General features: G+C 35.1%; 2 protein-coding genes across 7 annotated transcripts in view; both read left to right on the top strand.

The window, feature by feature from the left end:
• Positions 1-23,756, top strand: part of LOC131161795 (uncharacterized) — a 73,491-nt gene that overhangs the window by 43,921 nt on the left and 5,814 nt on the right. For 5 of the 6 annotated variants that reach the window (XM_058117764.1, XM_058117765.1, XM_058117758.1 and 2 more), the window contains exon 13: positions 12,880-13,326. The exons of the other annotated variant lie outside the window; for it this stretch is intronic. The gene's annotated coding sequence lies outside the window, so the exon portion shown is untranslated. Of the gene's footprint in view, positions 1-12,879; positions 13,327-23,756 lie in introns of those variants that run through there. 6 annotated transcript variants of the gene reach the window in all.
• LOC131162631 (uncharacterized) lies at positions 1,632-21,997 on the top strand. The gene is made up of 2 exons (XM_058119240.1): positions 1,632-1,909; positions 21,421-21,997. The coding sequence occupies exons 1-2, from the start codon at positions 1,632-1,634 to the stop codon at positions 21,995-21,997; spliced, it is 855 nt and encodes a 284-aa protein (XP_057975223.1).

Genomic DNA, 23,756 nt, shown 5'->3' with positions numbered 1-23,756 from the left:
AATTAATCAACTATTTGAAAGGTTTTAAACACCTTATAGAAAAAAATTATAAAATAATTTTCATGACTAAACATGCCTAAAAGACTTTAAACACTATCACAAAGAAAAAAAAAAAGATAAAACAACCTCTATAACTAAAGGTGTCTCAATCTTAAGATAATAATTACCCGTATGGTTAATGAACAGTATCAAATTCTCAGTGGCTGATTCAACTGCTTTGACATTTTCTATTATTGGTGTTCTCTTCATTTTTTTGTTAATTTGTTTGTTACTCACTGTTTTTATTGCCTTGTTGGTTTCCTATTTTGGGTCTTCCTGCCCTTTTGTATTCTCAGGCCTCTAATTTGAGCTTTGTTTATTAATGAATTCACTCGGTTTTACCTTTGAAAAAATTAAAAGGTAATTACACATAATATATGTAAGTAGTTGTAAGTATAGTTGTGTGTGTATCTTCTCATGATTATTCAAAGACCCATTCATCCATTCGACTTTATAGGCTACCTTTCAAGTATGTTACTCAATGAAAATATGTGAACTCAGTGTTTAACATTAAATACTGACATTATTTTTTTCATTATTGATATTATTACCTTACAAATTGTGTAATATGCATGATTATGAAATCTTTGCGAATTTGTTATATCATATAATTATTTTTCCTAATTATACTGAGCGTCAGCTCTCCATTTGTATACTACTTTTTTTTTTTTTAATGATTCTTAATTTGTAGAGTTCATGGTTGTCATAACATCATCACGATGTCATGCATGCATGCACTACAATCGTCGGATGCAACTTTTAATTATTTCTTTGTAATTTGTATTATTATTTAAACAATTAGATTTTTTGTATTTTAATTTGAATTTGTACTAGTTTGTATTTGAATTTTGAATATTTTGAATTTTTTCTTTTGTTATCTAAACATATGTTATTTCTTTATTTTAATTGAATTTGAATTTGAATTCGAAATTTTGAATGATTTACGAATTTTGAAGTAATTATGGTTTCATGTTATCTATGCGAAATTGTAATAACAGATTTTTATATAAGAATTGATGATTAAAAAAAGTTAGTATTACAGGTTTTTTAATTTTTCTAATTATTAGTGAATAATTCAAATTCGTCACTAATAGTAGGGTATTAGTAAAGGATTCAAATTCGTTACTAACAAATTCGTTACTAATAGTAGGTATTAGTGACGAATTTGTTAGTGATGAATTTGAATCCTTTACTAATACCCTACTATTAGTGACGAATTTGAATCCTTCACTAATGCCCTCGTATTAGTGACGAATTTGTAATTTGTTACTAATACCCTACTATTAGTGACGAATTTGAGTTGAGTTGTTTTAAAATTTTTAGTGACGGTATTAGAGTTTTAGTGACGGTTATAATCTGTCACTAATACTCCATTTATTAGTGACAAAATTTTGAATTCGTCACTAAAAGTTAGTAGTAACGGTAGATATTACAACCATTTTAAAACCGTCGCTAATACTCATAAATTCGTCGCTAATAGTATTAGCGATGAATTTATAAGTATTAGTGACGGATTTGATCCTTCACTAATACCTTGATTCTTTTTAGTGAGTCACTCGAACAAGTCCTACAGTCTAAACTATCTTTGACTAATGGGAGACATGAGCAAAAAGGGGCATCGCACTGAGGACAAATGCGAGGTTAAGGATCTCTCAGAGGAGAATCTGGATATACTGAATCCAGAGGAGGAGGTCAAGGCGGACAAGGAGGAAGTGGACAACAAAACAACATCCTCTGAGGAAGAGGACGTGGAAGGAGAGGTGGTGGTTACAACAATTGTCAAAATATTGATAAAAGAAACATTAAGTGCTATAATTGGCATAAGTTTGGCCACTATAGCAACGAGTGTTGGGGGCAACAACAAGAAAAGGTTAGCAAGGAGGCTAATCTTGCCGAAACCGAAGATGTAGCTGGAGAGTCGTTGATACTAATGGTGCACAGCTCAACCCAGGACCAAAGTGTTTGGTACCTCGACTCTGGAGCTAGCAACGAGTGTTGGGGGTGACAACAAGAAAAGGTTAGTGAGGAGGCTAATCTTGCCGAAACCGAAGATGTAGCCGGAGAGTCGTTGATGCTAATGGTGCACAGCTCAACCTAGGACCAAAGTGTTTGGTACCTAGACTCTGGAGCGAGCAATGAGTGTTGGGGGCGACAACAAGAAAATGTTAGCGAGGAGGCTAATATTGCCGAAACTGAATATGTAGCTAGAGAGTCATTGATGCTAATCCCGCACAGCTTAACCCAGGACCAAAGTGTTTGGTACCTCGACTCTAGAGCTAGCAACCATATGACTAGCAGAAAGAACCAATTCATTAAACTTGATGAGAAAGTTCTTAAGTTTTAGTCCAAGGGAGAGGAGATATTCTGATCAAACAGAAGGCCCAAGATCATGCTTTCATCTCCAACGTCTATTATGTGCCAGGCATGAAGACCAACATCTTGAGTCTCAGACAACTCGTGAAGAAAGGCTATTGAATTAGCATTAGAGATAAGCAGATGGTGATATCATACGCTCAAGGTAAGCTCGTCACTCGAGTCACTATGGTGAAGAATTGGATGTTCTCTCTCGCAATCTATCACGGCACGCCAAGATGTCTAAGTGCCATAATCAACAACAAAGATTGGCTTTGGCATCTGAGGTTTGGACACCTCAACTTTGAAAGCTTGAAGCAGTTGGGAAGAGGGTTATGGACCTCATTCGAAAAAACAACTTCAATGTGATTGGAATACTAGAAACTAAACTATCAAAAGATAACCTTGGAAAGATAATGCCCAAAAAGCTGCAAAATTGGAGGTAGATTGATAATTTCAGCCATCATGTGGCTATTAGAACTGGATTCCACTGCCCTATTAGCCTCCACATCCTTTTTGGTATCTCTGAACCCAAAGTTACAGAGGTAGGAAGGTCATCGTTTGAATACGTCTTCTCCGACTCCGAGCTAGTTTGATCTTCAACTCTCCATGTTTGCGCTATACTACTTAATGCTACATACTTGAGCTTCTTATCTCTCTGTTTTAGTTCGGGTTTCTGAACAATCATGTAACGACCTCAAAATTATATCATTTATATATATATAATCATACCTATGTAGCAGAAACATAAATCATACAACCGCATATATACCACACAATACCATAACTTAGTATTTCCATCACATAGTCATAAAATACATCTTTCCTCGGTAAAATCTATCTCAAAAATACAAAACTCTGTCACGAACTCACCCTACAACAAAGGTAATATAGAAATCTCTATCCGCGAGTATAATCTGCTCGCCTAACTGGCTCACCTGAAAAATGTTAGAATAATTGGGTAAGTTGACACTCAGTAAGTGGAAATATGCTATTACTAGTGTGTGACAACTAAGTTACATATAAACTTTAAGTAACATCTAAGCTGTAATAAAATGATAAATCTGTAAAGCATATCTTACATTTTTCGCAATTTAAAACATAACTGTATCATTTGTGTTTTTCTACTTTTTATACTGCTAATATCATACTATATTCATCAAATATTGTAAAACTGTATACATATACATAAAAGTGCTTTATCCTTGGAACTCTATATGTCATGATTTGATCCCTCATGACAAGATTATGCGGCCCGTAGGCGGGACTTAATTTGGTCAACCCTCTAGATAAGTCACTATACTCTATACTACCTCAGTCCGGCCAAACTGCATACTCTCCTAGGCACAGGACTGGCTGCTACCTTGTCAAACTGGCCCCCTCAACCTAGCGAATTAGAGAGTTGCATACTCTTCGAGCACAGTTGACGGTACCCACACACTATCTGAGATATGTAGTTGCACTTTATCTGTATTAGCAATCGTACCGTACTCTGTATTCTATATCTGTATCTATATGTAATCTTTTCTCAAGGATCTGATACTATATTTACATATATACTCTTTTACTGTTTTCATCATGTTTAAAAAATAACCATAACACTATAATTTTGTACTGTAAATATTGTAATATCTATAGCATCTTGATGCTATAACTGTATAATCTGTCTGTATCTTCTATCTGAATAATCTGTTTGTATACTCGAGTGTTATGACATTTAGGAAAAACATAACATTCTATAAATACTGTATATACTAATCTGAATAAACATCTGTATATTGTCATCTATATATATATATATATATATATATATCTGTCTGTGTAATCATTTGAATAAAAACTGTAGATGTATACACATTATGTCTATATAAAATCTGTAAATATCTAACTATATCTGTACAATTTGATATACTGAAAAACTGTATAAAACTCCATATCAAATAATATCTACTCAAGCCACACATACTTTAAAATTACATATTTTGTAAAAACTACATAAATACTAGCATACATGCATATTTGTAAAATTTTTATTAATATATTTAAATTTCCTAGCATAGCATATTTTTCTTACCTAATTTTTGAAAAGTCTTCATTGAACTCTAGCCCTACACCCATAGGGTTCTCCACTCAACACCCTGAAAACGACATCCTCTAGAACAAACCGTCAGTATTTTCCAACAAACAACATTTTCTATAACTACAGGAAAAGCATATTCTGAATAAAACACCTTATCCTAAATTTGGGATGAATTTCAAACCAACTTCTCCCACAATCAGTTTCGGCAGACTTGCAGAGAACTTCATCAGGAGTGTCGTGGTGGCCTCAGATCTTCAATTTGGCGAATGGAGCTGGGATCGAAGAGAGAAGGGGAGAGGGGCGTAGAGAGAGAAAAAGAAGATTCCTATGCTGTAAATTTTATAAAAATTTGGTTTTTAGAAGTATTTGTAAGCCTAGATTTGTTGACGAGATATGTCATCTTGTCGACAAGTCCTTAAGGAATTTTGTTGACGAACCCTCCTTCCTCGTCGATGAATTTCAGATTGTTTAAAGCCCTTCTCAGTATCTTCTAGTCGATGAGGCATGGCTTCGTCAACGACGCCCCTTTATGTGCTCGTCGACAAATGCCCTGTATTCGTCGACGAGATCCTGTGTAAATTTTCCGGGTTATTACATTCTACCCTCCTTATAAAATTTCGTCCTCAAAATTTACTATATGTTTCATCATCTATTATCCCATATAGGCAAATGGTCTACTTATTTTATTACTTACCCTCACTTATGGCGGAGGAATACCGTGGTTACATACTATGTTCTGGGAGATTACACAAATAAAACTAAAAACTACCTACTAACTAATTCAATACATGTACCTACAAAAGAAACTTTACCTAACTACTTATACTTTAACTATTTTTGCTAACCCTCTTGGAACAACTGCGAGTATCTCTGCCTGATATATTCCTCGAGTTCCCAAGAAGCTTCCTCTGTAACATGATTTTTTCATAAAAATTTCACTAACTGAATTTCTTTAGTGCGCAGTACTTGTGTCTTTCTATCCAATATTAGTACTAGTACTTCTTCATAAACCAACAAATAGGCAACTGACCCTATTCTTTCTAATATCTCAAAAGGACCAATATACCTAGGACTCAACTTGTCCTTCTTCCCAAATCTCATAACCCCTCTCAAAGGAGCCACCTTCAAGAAAACCTAATATCCCACATCAAACTCTAGTTCTTAGTAGCGAGTGTCTACGTAGCTTTTCTGTCGACTCTGCGCAGTACTAATTATTTATTTAATTAGTCGGACCTTATCATACGCCTGTTGTACGATTTATGAACCCAAAACTCGCCTCTCGCCTACCTCATCTTAGAAGAGAGGAGAACGAAATCTCTTGTCATACAATGCCTCATACAGAGCCATGCCGATACTAGACTTGCAGCTGTTATTGTAGGCAAATTCAACTAGTGGTAGAAACTGAATCCAGCTACCCCCAAAATCTAGCATACATGCACGAAGCATATCTTCTAAGGTCTGAATTGTCCTCTCAATCTGACCATCTGTCTGGGGATGGAAAGCTATACTAAATGCAAACTGTGTACCCATAGCCTCTTGAAAAACTTTTCCAAAATCGTGAAGTAAACTGAGAATCTTGATCCGAGACTATGGATACTGTTATTCCATGAACACGAACTATCTCCTGAACATTTATTTCTTCTAATTTGTCCATGGAGTAACCAACTTTAATAGGGATGAAATGAGCGGTCTTCGTTAAACGATCAACAACCACCCAAATCACATTCAGTCCCTGTCGCGTCCGTGGTAATCCCATAACGAAATCCATCGAAACGTGATCCCATTTCCACTCTGGAATAAACAATGGCTGCAACTACCCTGCTGGTCTTTGGTGTTTAGTTTTAACCTGCTAGCACGTCAAGCACTGTTGTAGAAATTTAACTGTCTCTCTTTTCATTCCACTCCACCAGAAGTACTCTCGCAGATCCCTGTACATTTTAGTACTACCTGGATGTACGGTGTATAGGGATCTATGAGCCTCCTCCAGTATAGTTCTTCTGATCTCGGTATCTGCAGGAACATAGAGCCTATTACGAAATCGCAGGGCTTTGTCATCTAATATGCTGAATTCCTCACCCTGACCATTTCGCACCCTAGCCATTACCCCTGCCAACTCTGCATCATCACCCTAAGCTGCTTTAATCCTTTCATATAACGTAGACTGAATCACTAAAGTGGCAATGACTGCCTGAGGACTCTCCTCTATTAATTCTATGCTAAGCCTCTCTAAATCTATCAAAATTGAATGTGAAATCTCCATGACTCCCAGTATTGGTCCTCTTGATTTCCTGCTCAGAGCATCTGCCACTATATTCGCTTTTCCTAGGTGGTAGCTAATGGTGCAATCATAGTCTTTAATAAGCTTTAGTCACCTTCTTTGTCTCATTTTTAGTTCCTTCTGAGGAAAGAAATATTTTAGGCTTTTGTGATCTGTGAAAATCTCGCACTTCCTACCATATAGGTAATGCCTCTAGATCTTGAGAGCATATACCACCGCAGCAAGCTCTAAATCATGGACAGGATAATTCTTCTCATATTCTTTAAGCTGTCTAAATGCATACGCAATAACCCTGCCGTACTACATTAATACGCACCCAAGTCCCTTCAGGGACGCATCACTGTATATCACAAATCCGTCCTCCCCTGAAAGGATAGCTAATACCAGAGCTGAAACTAACCGCCGCTTTAGTTATTGAGAACTCCACTCACAATCGTTGGTCCAATCAAACTTCACATTTTTTCTCGTAAATCATGTTAATGGACCAGACAACCTGGAGAAGCCATTCACGAAGCATCTGTAATAGCCTACCAATCCTAGAAAACTCCTGACTTCTTGAACATTTCCCGACCTTTTCCAATTCAGTACTGTTTCTATTTTACTCAGATCAACTGATACTCCCACTTCAGAGATCACATGGCTAAGAAAGGTAACCTGTCTTAATCAAAATTCACACTTCTTGAATTTTGCATACAATTTTATTTCCCTTAATACCTACAACACCAGTCTCAAATAATGCTCGTGCTCCTCAAAACTTCTCGAATATAGCAGTATATCATCAATGAACGCAACCACAAACTGATCTAAATATTGATGGAACACCCGATTCATTAAGTTTATAAATACTGCAGGTGCATTAGTCAACCCAAATGGCATCACTAAAAACTCGTAATGGCCATATTGGGTTCAAAATGCAGTCTTCAAAATATCCTCAACTCTAACTTTCACCTGATGGTAACCCGACCACAGGTCAATTTTAGAGTAAACCTGGGTCCCCTGTAGTTGGTTAAATAAATCATCAATCCTAGGGAGAGGATATTTATTCTTGACTGTCAGTTTATTTATCTCCCTATAATTGATACACAACCTCATGGTCCCGTCCTTGTTTTTCATGAACGAGACTGGCGCACCCCAAAGTGACACACTAGACCTAATGAAACCTTTATCCAACAATTCCTGTAACTGTTCTTTCAATTCTTTTAACTCTACTAGGGTTATATGGTATGGTGCTTTAGATATTGGTGTAGACCCTAGTAGTAGATCTATTGTAAATTCAATCTCACGGTCAGGCAGTAAACCAGGTAATTCTTTAGGAAAGACATCTGGGAATTTTCTTACTACTAGTATGTCAGCTTGTTTCAATTATTCTTTCGACAATTCTTTTATGTATGCGACATACACCTGGCAACCATCTTGTAGCAGTCTCCTCACCTGAATAGCCGACACTAGCTGTGGTGAGGCACGTATGCGCGAACCCGCGAACTTGTATTCCTGCTCACCTGGGGGTCTGAAAATAACTTTGTTCTAATGGCAATTTATACTGGCATGATAAGTAGCTAGCCAGTCCATACCCAATATTACATCAAACCCCTGCATATCTAGGACCACTAGATCAGCTGATAATACCCTCTCTTGAATACTTAATGGAAAATTCCGAAGTATCCTCCTGCATCTCACCACAAACCCCATCGGCGTACCCACGGACAATTCTATATCTAATTGCTGTGTCTCTATACTAGCTATTTTCACATATCCCACCGATATAAAGGAATGGGTGGCACCTGTGTCAAAAAAAACAATAATTATACATGGTAAAGCAGTAAGGATACCTATAACTACGTCCCCGGCCATCTTAGCGTTACCTGGCGTCAACGCATAGAACCTTACCGGTGCAGTATTCCTCTGCTGACCTCCACCTTGAAATGGTCTGGGAGCTGGTGTATAATTCGATGGCATCTACCACGATTGAGCCATATGGCCAGGCCTTCCACAATGATAACAAACATTCTCCCCCATTTGGCACTTACCTGGGTGTCTCCGTCCATATCTAAGACAAATGGCAGGAAATTGTCCGCCTTGAAATCCACCGTGCTCTACTATCTACCTCTGACCCCTGCCAAATCTACCACCTCTCCAAGGGCCTCGGTTGGGACTGGCATGAAAACTCGAGGGTACTGTCCTCTTCTTATGACTCTACATCTCAGTCTCCCTCAACGAACTTTCCTTAGCTATAATAGCCTTGAAGACCAACTATAAGAAATCCTGGATCCTCAATATTGCCACCTACCTGTAAATATCTCGCCTCAGGTTCTTCGCAAACATTCTGGCATTCTTCACTTCATCTGGGACAATATAAGGGTAGAAATGCGATAACTCGATAAATCTCGCAACATATGGCTGGACAGTCAATGATCCCTAGGACAAACTCAGAAATTCTTGTACTTGAGCCTCTCTGACTAAGGCAGGATAGTATCTATCAAAGAACACGTCCTTGAATCGTGCCCAAGTTGTAACCACGTAGAAAATAATGATATTTAAATATTAAAAGAGAGGGAAATGGAAACAAAAACAGAAGGAGGCAGTAGGCTTCGTCGACGACATCACATTTTAGAGATAATAATAATTTCAAAGAATTTCCAGAACTCGTTGACGAATACAAAGTTTCATTGACAAGTACATAAGGAAACTTATGAACGAATACAGGGTTTCGTCGACGAGTACATAAGGAAATTCGTCGACTAATACAGGGCTTCTTCGATGAGAAAATACCGAGAGGGGTTGGGGCAGCCTGAATTTCATCGACGAATTCAAGGATTTGTCGACGAATTTATTTAAAGATTCATCGACGAAATGATGTTTCTCATCGATGAAGGCCGCAATATGAAAGTGGAAAACTCAAATTTTTATCACTTATCCGTGCCTCTCTCTCTCTCTCTCTCTCTCTCTCTCCCCTTTCTCTCTCTACGACTCTCTCTCACTTCTCTCTACTTTTCTGGGCCTGTTTCTCGCCGAATCGAAGATCTGAGGCTACCACGACGCTCCTAGCGAGATTCTCTGCAAGTCTGCCGGAGCTGATTGCTGGAAAAGTTGGGTTGGATTTCACCCCAATCTAAGGGTAAGGCATTTTATTCAGTATTTGTCTTTTCCCCAGTTATAAGAAATGTTGTAGGTAAGAAAATACTGATGTTTTGTTATGGGAGATTATGTTTTCAGAATGTTGAGTTAGGAACCCTACGGGTATAGATCCAGAATCTTATAAGGGTTTTTTCAAAGTTAAGGTAAGGGAAATATGCTATACTAGGAATTTTAATAAAGTTAACAGAGATTTAATAGATATATATTCATACCAACTTATTATACAATTTTCACAAAATATTAGTTTAAATGTTTGTGTGGCCTGAGTAAATTTTCATGTGATGAAGAAATGTATATAGTTTTTATATTGTATCATACTACACTGAATACACAGATATTGACGGTATATACAGTTTATATAGTTTTTCTCAGTGTATAAAGTTATACAGAATATGTAGATATAGATATATATATTCACAGAAATTATACAGAGAAATGTACATGCATACACAACTTTTATACGAATAGTTTCATGAAACAAAGATATACATACATACATACATATATATATATATATACATATACATGTATACAATGTTATTCAAATTAGTATTTATATCATAGCTTTATATAGAACAGTATATACAGAGTTTAGTATGCCATGTTTCATATTACCATAACATACAAAGTATACAAATAGAGAATATAGACAGTGATACAGATTTATATATGTAGAGGTAGCATCAAGATGCTACAGATACAATATACAGAGTTTATAGTATTTATAGTATAGAAAGATAGCATTATGGTAATTTTGGAAACATGGCGAAAACAGTAAAAGAGTATATATATATATGTATATATGTATATAGTATCAGATCCTTGTGGAAAGATTACAGACAGATACAGTACAGATATAAATTACAAAGCACGGTACCGTTGCTATTTATAGATAGAGTGCAACCACACATCTCATATAGTATGTGGGTACTAGCAGCCGTGCTCGGAGAGGTTGCAGCTCCCTAGTTCATTGGGTTGAGGGGCCCAGATTGACGAGGTAGCAGCTAGTCCCGAGCCTAGGAGAGGATGCAGTTTGGCCGGACTGAGGTAAAGTAGAGTATATTGACTTATCTAGAGAGCCGACCAGATGAAGTCCCGCCTATGGGCCTCATAACCTTGTCATGAGGGGTCAAATCATGACGTACAGAGTCCTAGGAAATAAGTACAGTTATGTATATGTATATAGTATATGATGAGTATAGTATGATATTATTAGTATGAAAAGTAGAAAATATAGACGATACAGTATATTTTAAATTGAGAAAGAAAGCTATGCTTTACAGATTATTTGTTGCATTACAGTTCAGTTATTATTTTAAAAGTATCTTTAACTTAGTTGTCATACAATAGTAATAGTATATTTCCACTTACTGAGCGACGACTCACCCTATTATTTTAACATTTTTTAAGTGAGCCAGTTAGGCGAGCAGATCAGACACGCGGATAGAGAGTAGTTTGATTACCCTGGTTATAGGGTGAGTTTTTGACAGAGTTGTATATATTTTTGAGTAGATGATGCTGGAGGGGTATTTTTGTATGACTATAGTCTGTATATACTGGATTCTAGTATTGTATAATCTACATGTAAATGGTTGTATGATATGTGTTCCCGTTGCTTAGGTATGGATGTGAATACACAGATATATATTTATAAATTTTTTTAAAAAAATTGTTTGAATTTTGAGGGTGTTACACAGGTCATCGGTACTGGAATCATCTTCTACTCCTCCAACAGTCTGGTGACTTACCACCATCTCTCAGCCTCCCCCGCCAGTCTATATGTAGCATATAAGACTCTCTGCTCGTCGATGCAGTGAAGTACTGTCAGAATCTTCTCCACTTCTTGCAACCAATTCTCTACAACTGCAAGGTCAGCCGCTCTAGAGAACGCTGACGGGTTCATCTTCACAAATTTTTCTATGGTACATCCCTGAGCTGGAGATGGACCTCCCTACTCTCTAGAGCTCCGTGCTATCTCAGCCATAACTTGCTGAGCCACATTGTGCAGCACAACATCTGAATCTGCACCTCCTATATTAGAAGGACTCACTCCGTCATCACCACTGGCATAAGCGCTACTGCCTCCTGGGTCCATCTTGTAATATATAGAACACCGTTTCAGAATCCTATTTCTTGTACAAACCTAACTTATTCTACTCAGCTAAAACTCTAGATTCCCTATTATCAATCCCTCTTGTTCCTAACCCCAATCAAATCCTGCAATCTAAGCACATGACTCGTCGATAGTTTACTATGACTTTCCTGAAATCGTCACCTTAGGAAAAACACAGAAACCACCACAAAAATCTTATATCTAGACCACAGAATAAACCTCAAATCCTTTTTCCTATATTCTGGTATTGTTTTTCCGCTACAATCTAAAGTCTGCAGAACTTAGCAACCTAGGCTCTGATACCAAACTGTAACAACCTCAAAATTATATTATTATATCATTTATATATATATATATGTATATATAATCATACCTATGCAGCAGAAACATAAATCACACAACCACATATACTATACAATACCAGAACTCAGTATTTCTATCACATAGTCATAAAATACATCTCTCCCCTATAAAATCTATCTCAAAAATACAAAATTCTGTCACGAACTCATCCTACAACCAGGGTAATCTAGAAATCTTTATCCGCGAGCCTGATCTGCTCGCCTAACTGGCTCACCTGAAAAATGTTAGAACAATAAGGTGAGTTGACACTCAGTAAGTGGAAATATGATATTACAAGTGGGTGGTGACTAAGTTACATATAAACTTTAAGTAACATCTGAGCTGTTATAAATGATAAATCTGTAAAGCATATTTTACATTTTTTGCAGTTTAAAACATAACTGTATCCTCTGAGTTTTTTTACTTTTCATACTGCTAATATCATACTATATTCATCAAATACTGTAAAACTGTATACATATACATAAATGTGCTTTATCCTTGGAACTCTATATGTCATGATTTGACCCCTCATAACAGGGTTGTGCGGCCCGTAGGCAGGACTTAATCTGGTCGGCCCTCCAAATAAGTCACTATACTCTACACTACCTCAGGCCGGTCAAACTCCATACTCTCCTAGGCACGGGACTAGCTGCTACCTCGTCAAACTGGTCCCCTCAAACCAATGAACTGGGGGGCTGCATACTCTCTAAGCACAGTTGACGGTACCCACACACTATCTGAGATATGTGGTTGCACTCTATCTGTATTAGCAATAGTACTGTGCTCTATATTCACTATCTGTATCTGTATCTGTATGTAATCTATTCACAGGGATCTGATACTATATTTACATATATACTCTTTTACTGTTTTCATCGTGTTTCCAAAATAACCATAACACTATAATTCTGTATTGTAAATACTGTAATATCTGTAGCATTTTAATGCTATAACTGTATAATCTGTCTGTATCTTCTATCTGTATAATCTGTCTATATACTCTGAGTGTTATGGCATTTAGGAAAATATAACATTTTGTAAATAATGTATGTACTGATATGAATAAACATTTGTATACTGTTATATATATATATATATATATATATATATATATATATATATATATCTATTTGTGTAATCATTTGAATAAAAAACTGTATATGCATACACATTATGTCTGTATAAAATTTGTAAATATCTAACTATATCTATACAATTTGATATATTGAAAAACTGTATAAAACTCCATATCAAATAATATCTACTCAGGCCACACATACTTTAAAATCACATATTCTATAAAAGCTACATAAATACTGGTATACATGCATGTTTGTAAAATTTCTATTAATATATTCAAATTTTCTAGCACAACATATTTCCTTTACCTAGTTTTTGAAAAGCCTTCACTACACTCTAGCCTTACACCCGCAAGGTTCTCCGCTCAACACCCTGAAAACAACATCCCCTAAAACAAAACGTTAGTATTTTCCTGCAAACAACATTTCCTATAATTGTAGAGAACTTTGTCAGGAGCGTCGTGGTGGCCTCAGATCTTCAATCCAGCGAGGAACGGAGCTGGGATCAAAGAAATAAGGGGAGAAGGGCGTAGAGAGAGAAAAAGAAGATTCATGTGTTGTAAATTCTGTAAAAATCCGATTTTTAGAAGTATTTATAGGTCCAGATTCGTCGACAAGAAACGTCATCTCGTCGACAGGTCCTTAAGGAATTTCGTCGATGAACCCTCATTCCTCGTCTAAGAATTTCAGATTGCTTAAAACCCTTCTTGGTATCTTCTCGTCAACGAGGCGTGGCTTCGTCGACAAGGCCCCCTTATGTGCTCATCGATGAACTCCCTGTATTCATCGACGAGATCCTGTGTAAATTTTTTGGGTTATTACAAATCATCTCTGTTAGAGACTCTTGAACTGCCTTATGTGTTCATAATCTTCTAGGGCAGCAAACTGATTGCCGTTATCAATCAACTCCATTTGTTGTTTCCTCATAGCTTTATGATTCAACCTCTTACCCATGGAGTCTTCAGAAATCTAATCTTTTTAGCCTACTAAACTCTTCTTGGAAGCTATCCCACTTCCACACCATATAGGTGAATCTAGTAAGTGTGTACAACAAAACACATCACCTAAAAAAGGCTGCTAATTCATTAAGAGATAAATTCATTCTTATAATCATTGTAGTTGCACTATTTCAATACCATAGAAATGAGCAAAAAAAAAAAGCTCAGTAAACTACTTAATGCCTTGTTATTACCCATTAAACCCAATTCATGGGATCTCCAATCACATAGGTTGGGCTGCCATGATTAGTAGTTTATGTTAAGGGCTTATGAGTTAAGACCCATCCCCCTCGATGTTTCTTCTACTAGCTTTCTAGCTAGTCCTTTTGTCAGAGGATTTGCTAAATTTCTTTCTTATATCACATACTCGAAGTGATCACTCCAAGTGAGATTAATTCTCTTACTATCATATGTCTTAAGCATATATGTCTATTCTTGCCATTATAGGTTTTATTATTTGCTTGAGCAATTGTTTTTAGGAAATCACAACATATGGACAGAGGTGGCGCCGGTTAATGTTTGCCAACATATTCCTTAGTCAATCAACCTCATTAGTTATTTTCTCTAGAGCTACAAACTTTGCCTCTATAGTGGACTTCGCTATGCATGTCGATTTATGGGATTTTCAAGAAATAGCAGCATTGGCTAAAGTAAAAACATAGCCACTCATAGACTTGATATGATTTGTGTCTGATATCAAATTAGCATCATAAAATGCTTTTACGACAGTAGGGAATCAATAACAAAACAGTCTATAATTTATAGTACCCTTAAGATATTTCAACACTCTTTTTAGTGCTATCCAGTAGTTATGCCCAAGATTATGATTGTATCTACAAAGTCTACATACTACAAATGTAATATTTGGGCATATATAATTCATTAAATGCATTAAAGAACCCACCATTTGATCATACTCAACCTCAGCAATAGGTTGCTTTTATTTTTCCTTAATTGCAAACTAGCATTATAAGGAGTTTTAACATGTGTGCAATCAAAATGATCAAAATTTTCTAAATTTTTTTTTTTGCATAATGTAACTGGGATAAACAAATACCATCGTGCTTATGTAGAACTCTTATACCTAGAATTACATTTGCTTGTCCCAAGTATTTCATTTCAAATTTTGAGGCAAGAAACAATTTCGCTAAGTTGACTATTTCTAAACTGTTGCCAAATATTAATATATCATCAACATATAAACATATTATTACACTACTATTACCATCAAATTTTCTGCACAAACATTTATTCGATTCATTAATCACTCATAAGAATGTTGTTATCAAACTTTTCATCTCATTGTAAAGGTGCTTATTTAAGTCCATACAAAGATCTAACTAATTTACAAATTTTATGCTTAGCGTCATCTACTTTATGACCTTCAAGTTGTTCCATGTAAATTTCTTCTTCAAAATCCCCATTCAAGAATGTAGTTTTTACATCCATCTGGTGTATGTATAGGTTATATATAGAAGTTAAGGCAATTAAAATTCTAATAGTTGTGACCTTTGTAATAGGACAATAACTATCAAAAACATTTTCTCCTTGTTTTGGGTTATATCCTTTACTATTTATCTCTATACTTATCAACACTACCATCTGGTCTCAACTTCTTTTTGAATACCCATTTATGCCCTATTGTTTTATTTCCTGTTGGAAAATCTTCAAGATCGCATATGTTTTTTTTTTATTTTTAGAGATGCTAATTCATCTTCAATTGCTTCTTTTCAAACCATAACATCTACTAAAGTTATAGCTTGTTGATATGTAAGTAGATTGTCTTTGACTAGGAAATTTGTCACAAGGTTAGATTCAAAAGTTGTTTCCTTTCTACATCTTTTACTTTTCCTAGGTTAAATTTTTTTTACATTGTTGTCAACAATTTCTTTTCCACAAGATGTTTTATCTATTGTTTTATCTATTATTTCTTCTTTATGTTTTAAAAAAAAAATGTTTTCATTCTGCGTCTCATGCTTCTATTATCGTATTTGATTGTATCACATTGTTATCAAATCTAATAATTAAGAATTTATATGCATCACTATTTTGAACATATCCTATAAAAACATTGTTACTAGTTTTAGGGTCAATTTTCCTTTATTTCTTGCAAACCTACTTTACCTAAACGGCCCCACACTTTCAAATATTTTAAAATTTGGGTTTATAGTCATTCCATAATTCATAAGGTGTTTCATCACTTTTCTTAGGTGGTATTTTATTAAGTATATGATTAGCAGATAGAATAGCTTCGCCCCACATATTAAAAGACAAACTTGAACTTACTAACATTACATTCATCACATCTTTCAATGTTCTATTTTTCCTTTTAGCTATACCATTCTGTTCAGGTGTGTAAGGAGCTGTAACTTTATTGATTATTCCATTATGTTCACAAAATTAACTTAAAAATCTTGATTCATATTCTCCTCCTCGATCAGTTTTTAATCTTTTAATTTCTATATATTTTTTTTTATTTTTCCACTTTTGTTTTAAACTTAATAAAAACGTCTTTTGTTTCATATTTTGATTTTAATAAATAAACTATCGTATATCTTGAGAAGTCATCATCAAAGGTTATGTAGTATTTTTTACCACTTCCACTTGTTTGATTTTTAAATTATGCTAAATCACTATGGATGAGTTCTAATAGTAGTGTACTTCTAGTTGTCACAGATTTACGAGGTTTTCTAGTAAATTTAGTTTTTACACGAATTTCACATTTTTCTTTGTTAGAGTTAGTTAAGCTTGCTATTAGACCTAGATTGCTCATTCTTTTAGTAGAAGCAAAATGTGTATGCCCTAATCTATCATGCCAAAGCTCTAAAGAAGCAACTAAATAAGCAAAAGAAATAACATTATTATTCATACTATTAATAACAATCAACACAGACAGTCCATTATTACAGTAACCTTTACCCAAGAAGACACTGTTATGGTCAAGATCAATTTGTTTGACTCAAAAACCAGTTTGATAGCAACATTACCAGAAATCAAGCTTCTTCGAATATCTGGTACATGATGTACATCAGTTAATCTTAAGGTTTTTCTAAAGGTGAGCTTAAGGTTCACAATACCCTTTCCTAGCTCAGGTGAGGATTAGACATTAACCATAAATGCTGATTCCCAATCAACTTTTTCATAAATGTTAAAAAGATTACGGTCACTGCACATATGTTTAGCGGCACTGGTATCCACTACCTAATCATGTGGATTTCCCACAAGATTCACCTCGGATACCACAACAATGATCATCTCATCTTCTACTATATTGGCTTGGGGCTTGTTATTATTATTATGATTATTTTTATTACTACTACTATTATTATCACCACCCCTTTGGCGAAACCTATACTAGGGTACTTGATGTCCAGGTTTACCAGAAGCATAAAAATTACCTCATGTCTTTATGTTAGAGAAGTTCTACCTTAGTCGATTGTCAGAATGGTTGCTATTGCGATCGTCTCTTCGGTTGTTGATTTGGTTGCGTAGTTGATTGTTGGTTTGGTTGTTTCCTTTGGTGTTGAACCTTCTGTTGTTGTAGCTCCCCCTAGCTTGTTTCCCAATTCTGAAGCTACCCCAAAATCATGCCTAACCATCTTCCACCAAGTTCGCCTTTCCCATTACTTCATTATTCTAAATCGCCATTTTTCTATTAGCTTCTTCTATCCTTAGGTTGGGGATAAGTTGTTCTAAGTTCATATCCTTCTTGTGCATAAAATTTCCCTGAGTCTCATTCCAGGATGATGGCAAATCGTGCAACAATTTTTGAATTTCTTGAATTTAGAGATCTACTATTTTTTCATCTATCATCTCAAAGCGCAGCGCAAGAATTTGCTCCAAGCAAATTTCTTGGTCCCAGCATCTTCCATGATGTTCTTGGTTCCTTGGCAGTGTCATACTTGTAGCAAACATTATAAAACTCATTCGCCAATGTATTGGGGATGTAATTTTTGCACCTTTTGTTATCTTGCTCCTACTCTAATATGCTTTGGTTTTTATTCCCTTCTAGTTAAGGTTGGGGAGTTTCCAGAACATAGATCACTAAGAGCACTTTCAAGGAAAAAATTAAAATTTTTCTTTCCAATTCTTGTAATTGGTCCCATCAAAAGATTCCACACATGTGAGGGCAGCTAGAGTTTCACCGGTGTAGGATTAAAGGCGGCTATTTTGGTTTTAAGTTTGTAAGAATTAAGATGTAATAAAAATAATAACTTAAATTAAATTAGTGATACAATTACACAACGAGAAGCTGAGGCTGGTAGGACCACTGTCTTTAAAATCGATTTTGTGCCTACAGAGAAAATCTCTTGGTGCAAATAGGCATAGCGTGCACGGTCTCTAGAATTACTCAGGTAGGCTCGGTTTTGTGTGCACTCACAAACTCCAAAGCTTTAGGAGATATAGTATATGGTTACCCAATGTAGAGAAGGAAAATAAGCAAGAATAAGATGATAGAATTGAAAATATTAACAAGATATCTACTAGATACTACTACTGGATGATGGAGAGAAAAAAGTACGTTGGAAAGAGAAGAGATATGTTTCTTTGGTTGTGTTTTGGACAGGGTTGGAGGTAGCCTTTTTATAGGCGGCATAGTGGAGTAACTTCCAGCTTATTATTGCAGAAAATGAATGGTATTTGACCGTTCAAGTGACCACCATTAATATCTAGTTGTTGGAAAACATTAAACCAAGAAAAAAAACTGCTGCTATTCATCCACAAAATAAAGAACCAAAAACTGCTAGAATTTGAAACATCTCCAATACTAGCTTGAATACTAATGAATCTTTCCTTGTTAAATATTGTTTTTAGAGTACGGTCCTTGAATTAATGAGAATCTCATAGATTTGCATAACATTTCCATAATCAACCTGCATCCTTACTTTGTAGCTGATTGTTTTGTTTCCTTTATTGGTTTTGCTTAATTAGGATTAGAGTCATAAAGTGGTGTTTGGTTGGTTTTCTAATTTTTATTTTGTTTTCTTTATTATTTTTGCTAAGTAATTCTTATGGTGGTGCTTGGTTCTTAGATCTTTTAGGATTGTTGAAAAAGTGCATCATCACATATGAATAGTGTCATGTAGCTCGTAATCTCAACACTCTTTTAAAATGAAAGATTCTCATAAAATATGAGAATCTCATTCACATGATCAACCACGATGGAGCATTTGACTTTAATTATCCTATAGGACTCCTAAAATTGTGGTATTTGGAATGTTGATTGCTTGTGCATGTTTGGAAAACCACAAGATTGATTTCGTATGTGCTAGATATCTTGCTTTCCTGAATTTTCGAAAAATAAAAAACCCACGTCAATCTTGCTTAGATAATCATGGATTCCAATGAGAATTTAGGAATCCTGTCATTTTTTACTCCAAGTCGAACTTCTCTCTTGTTATTATTATTATTGGTTGTATGTTGTTATGACCAGTCTGTTACTTATGATTTTGTGACTACTCCATTATAAATGATCTATTAAAAATTATTGTTTGTGTAGGCAATTATATAATACAACTTATATCCCTATTCATGCCTTATGATTTTCTAATTAATTTTCATAGTTAATTAATATAAATAGTCCAACCCCTAAAAGCTTTGAGGGCTATCCTTAATTAACTCATGATCCAAAGTGGGACAATTTATCATTACTTTGAATTGGGGAAGTTAATTATTTGGACTCCACATTATGAATCTTCAAACATACCGTTAGATTTTTGTTAAAATAGTAAACTTGACAATGGAGGGTGGCAGCAATGGTTGACGACGGCTGCCGACCAGCCGCTTCTGTTGAACAAGGGTCACCAACCTCACCTGCCAACAACTTATGTTGATTATTGTGTTTTTATATCTGCTATAAATAGGTGTGTGTATGTAATGTGTTGTGTGGTATGTTGAGAGTGAAAAACTAGTGAGTGAGAGAGTGAGAGCTATCTTTGAAATTTCTCTGTATTTTTTCAGATTGAATTATATTGTTTTTTGTGTATTTATTTTCACTGAGTTTTAGTCACAACCAATGACTAAGCGTTCCTCTCCACCCATCAGTGGTATTAGAGCATCCAAGTATGCCGGAATTCGCCAAACAGAGGAGAAATTCAATTTTCTTTCCAGTTTTGAAGTTGCTCAAAATCTAAAATTGAGCCTATCATTGTGAAATTCGATTCGAGACAATTCCAACGGTGGAAACCACATCTCAAATGGACTTTGGGAGGCTTCGCACACGCTTACACGTGCCTCGGATGATTTCAGCACCTTTCCCACTGTAGACACCCCATTTTTACCCAGACCCAATATATTTATTATCATTATTATTATTATTATTATTATTATTTTAGTATTATTTTATTTATTCTTCTTATTATTATTATTATTATTTTTCATTAGTGTATTATTATTACTTTTATTTTTATTTTTACTTCTATTTATATTATTATTTATTATTATTTATTATTATTTATTATTTTCATTATTATTAATATTATTTTTATTATTAGTATTTTATCTTTATTATTACTATTATTATTATTATTGATTTCTATTATTATTATTATTATTATTTTGTTTTAGTATTATTATTATTATTATTATTACTTTACTATTCTTACTATTATTGTTATTACCATTATTATTATTATTATTATTATTATTATTATTATTATTATTATTTATTTTTGTTACTATTATTATTATTATTATTATTATTATTTAGTATTACTATTATTATTATTATTATTCTTATTATTATTATTTCCTTATTACCATAATAGTAGTATATATTATTTTCAAAAAAAAGAAAAATACCATAAACCAAAAAGGAAATGTTTGTTAGGGTTTTTTTCAAAATTATTTTTATAAGAAGAGGAGGCGCTGCACACACACACAGCCGGGGGGGTACACACAGCGCCGGGGGGAGGGGGAAGCCTGAAAACCAAAAGAAAAATAAAAAGCCGGGCCTCTTCATTCTTCTTCTTCTTCTTCCTTTTCTCCCCATCTTGTTCCAGTTCCGGCCGCCGCCATCCACAGTTCCGGCCACCTCCCACAGCTTCGACACCACCACGTTCTTCATCTCTCCGGCAAAGCCAAGTTTCTGTCTGCAACCTCTCCAGGACCCGAACTCCTTACAAGCCCATAACCGCCACTCCGGAAGAACCTCACAGAGACATTCCAAGCAGGTCCAGCCACATCAGCTCCCCAACTTGCAACACCCACAAGCAGCCTCCCTCAACTCCGGTCATCCCCATTGTCTCTGGCCAACATCAGACAGCGGCCACAACCTCCCCTGTTCCAGTCACACACCCCACGGCCACGCTACGTCCTCGCCACCGCAGGACCACGCCATCGCCGCCTCACTCCGGGAGGCCCCATCTCATACCAAGAGCTCCACAACAACCCCCCAGCAGCAACCTGCTACCAACCCGCTGCACCACCACCGTCGTCATCCCCCAAGGCCGTCGCTCCTCAGACTCCGACATCGTTGCCTCTCATCACTCGCTCCCGCAGCCGTCGCCGGCATCGTTGTCGTCTCCGGTATCCTCCCCTGTTCCAACCACCCGAAGCCACCTTCGTCCCCGGCGGTGAACCCTCTGTAAATCCCCTTCCCTCAAGCCAGCATCTCACAGAAAACACACACACACACACCCGCTCTCACTACGCATGCACAGTACACACGTGCACGTGTGTTTTATTTTTATTTTTTATTTTTTTTTTCATTCATTTAGTTTTTTTATTTTTCTGTATCTTTTCTTATTTGGATTCGTTTTAATATTTAAAGCTTAAGGCTTCGTTGTATAGGTATGTATATTAATATATTATTTGTCATGATATGTAGTTAATATTCGCATGTAGGCTTTTTATTGTATATAAGTTAAAATTTTAATATTGTGTTTACGATTTCATTTTACGGCTATGATATTTGTTTAGATTTTTTGTGATAATTATTTTAAATACTAATCGGTTCGTTTTCATTATTATAGGATTTTGTTTTATTGCGGAGGTACGAGTTCTATTGTTTGATAGTTAAATGTAATAAGTTTTTATTGTTGAATATTTTTAAGTGTGCCATATTAATGTTATATGTTTAGTGTTTAAGTTTTTTTTTTTTTTATAGGACCCTATTTAGGCAGTATGATTAATATTTAGGGTTTTGGTTGTGTCTTTATTCATATTCATTGTTGTGTGTATTTAGGTTTTTTTTGGTTATTATTGCACTCATTTTATGTTTAATATTTGTATATTTAGGATTGTGTATTATGGTAACCATACTGAATAAGGTGTATACTATTTTTAGAAATAAATCTTTTTCATAATTTCATTACTTTCTTGGCTTCTCAATGGTTTCCATATTATTAACCCGTAAGTTTGATTTGTTTCCTTAGTTAGTGATTTACCAATATATGTAGTGTGCATATCTTTAATTGCATGTTAGTATTAAGGGTAATTTTTATATTGTCAAGACATGTATATTATTTTTTATTACCGTTATTAATAATATTTGCTATTATTACTATTAATATTATTACTATCATTATTATTTATTATTATAATTTATCATTACTATTGTTGCGTTTATCAATGTTACCATTATCGTTACTATTATTCTTATTTATTGTTATTATCACATTTATCATTATTATTAAAATTATTGTTACTAATATTATCATCAGCACTATTATCATTATTATTATTACTATTATTAGTTATTATTATTATTCCTTTTTGAGGTATATGTAGATTCAATTGTGTTATTTTTAATACTTGTATTAATTTGTTATTACTTTAGTATTATAATATTTTTATTAAATATTTTTGATATTTTTTCCCTATGATTTTATTGCGAGGGTATGAGCCTTCGGGCATTACGTACCCTAAGCTCTGAGGGAATATCTATATATATCTATATATTATCTTTATTTATTTATTATTTTATTTATTTTTTTATTTTTTTATTTTTTTACATGTACTTATAAATTCATAAAAAAAGGAGTAATTTAAAGAATTATTAGATTAACTTAGGGATAATTTTAAATTAATTAGGTACCGTTCGTAAGAACGGGCGTGTAGGGGGTGCTCGTACCTTCCCCTCGCGTAACCGAACTCCCAGCCCCAACTCTGGTAATGTAGACCGATTCTACCCCTAACGGGGTAGTAATCATGTGTTCTAACCGCACTAAAGGTTAGTGGTGACTCCGATATCCATGTTTTTCCATGAAAATATTAAAATTGATTTTCATTTCACCGCTCGGGGCACACGCGCTCCCGGGACGTTGCGACACCCACGAGCCGTACGCGTCAACAAAGACTCCGAAAGCCGGCGACACGTGCCCACGTGCTCAGCATG

The sequence above is a fragment of the Malania oleifera genome, chromosome 8, assembly GCF_029873635.1.
Source record: "Malania oleifera isolate guangnan ecotype guangnan chromosome 8, ASM2987363v1, whole genome shotgun sequence".
Lineage (NCBI taxonomy): Eukaryota > Viridiplantae > Streptophyta > Magnoliopsida > Santalales > Ximeniaceae > Malania > Malania oleifera.
The sequence above is the reverse complement of the archived record's forward strand: the minus strand, read 5'-3'. Positions and strand labels throughout refer to the sequence as shown.

Coding starts and splice junctions, on each gene's coding strand:
- LOC131162631 (XM_058119240.1), top strand. CDS start 1,632: ATGGGAGACATGAGCAAAAAGGGGCATCGCACTGAGGACAAATGCGAG. Junction 1,910..21,420: donor GGGGGCAACAACAAGAAAAG/GTTAGCAAGGAG, acceptor ATCTTGTTCCAG/TTCCGGCCGCCGCCATCCAC.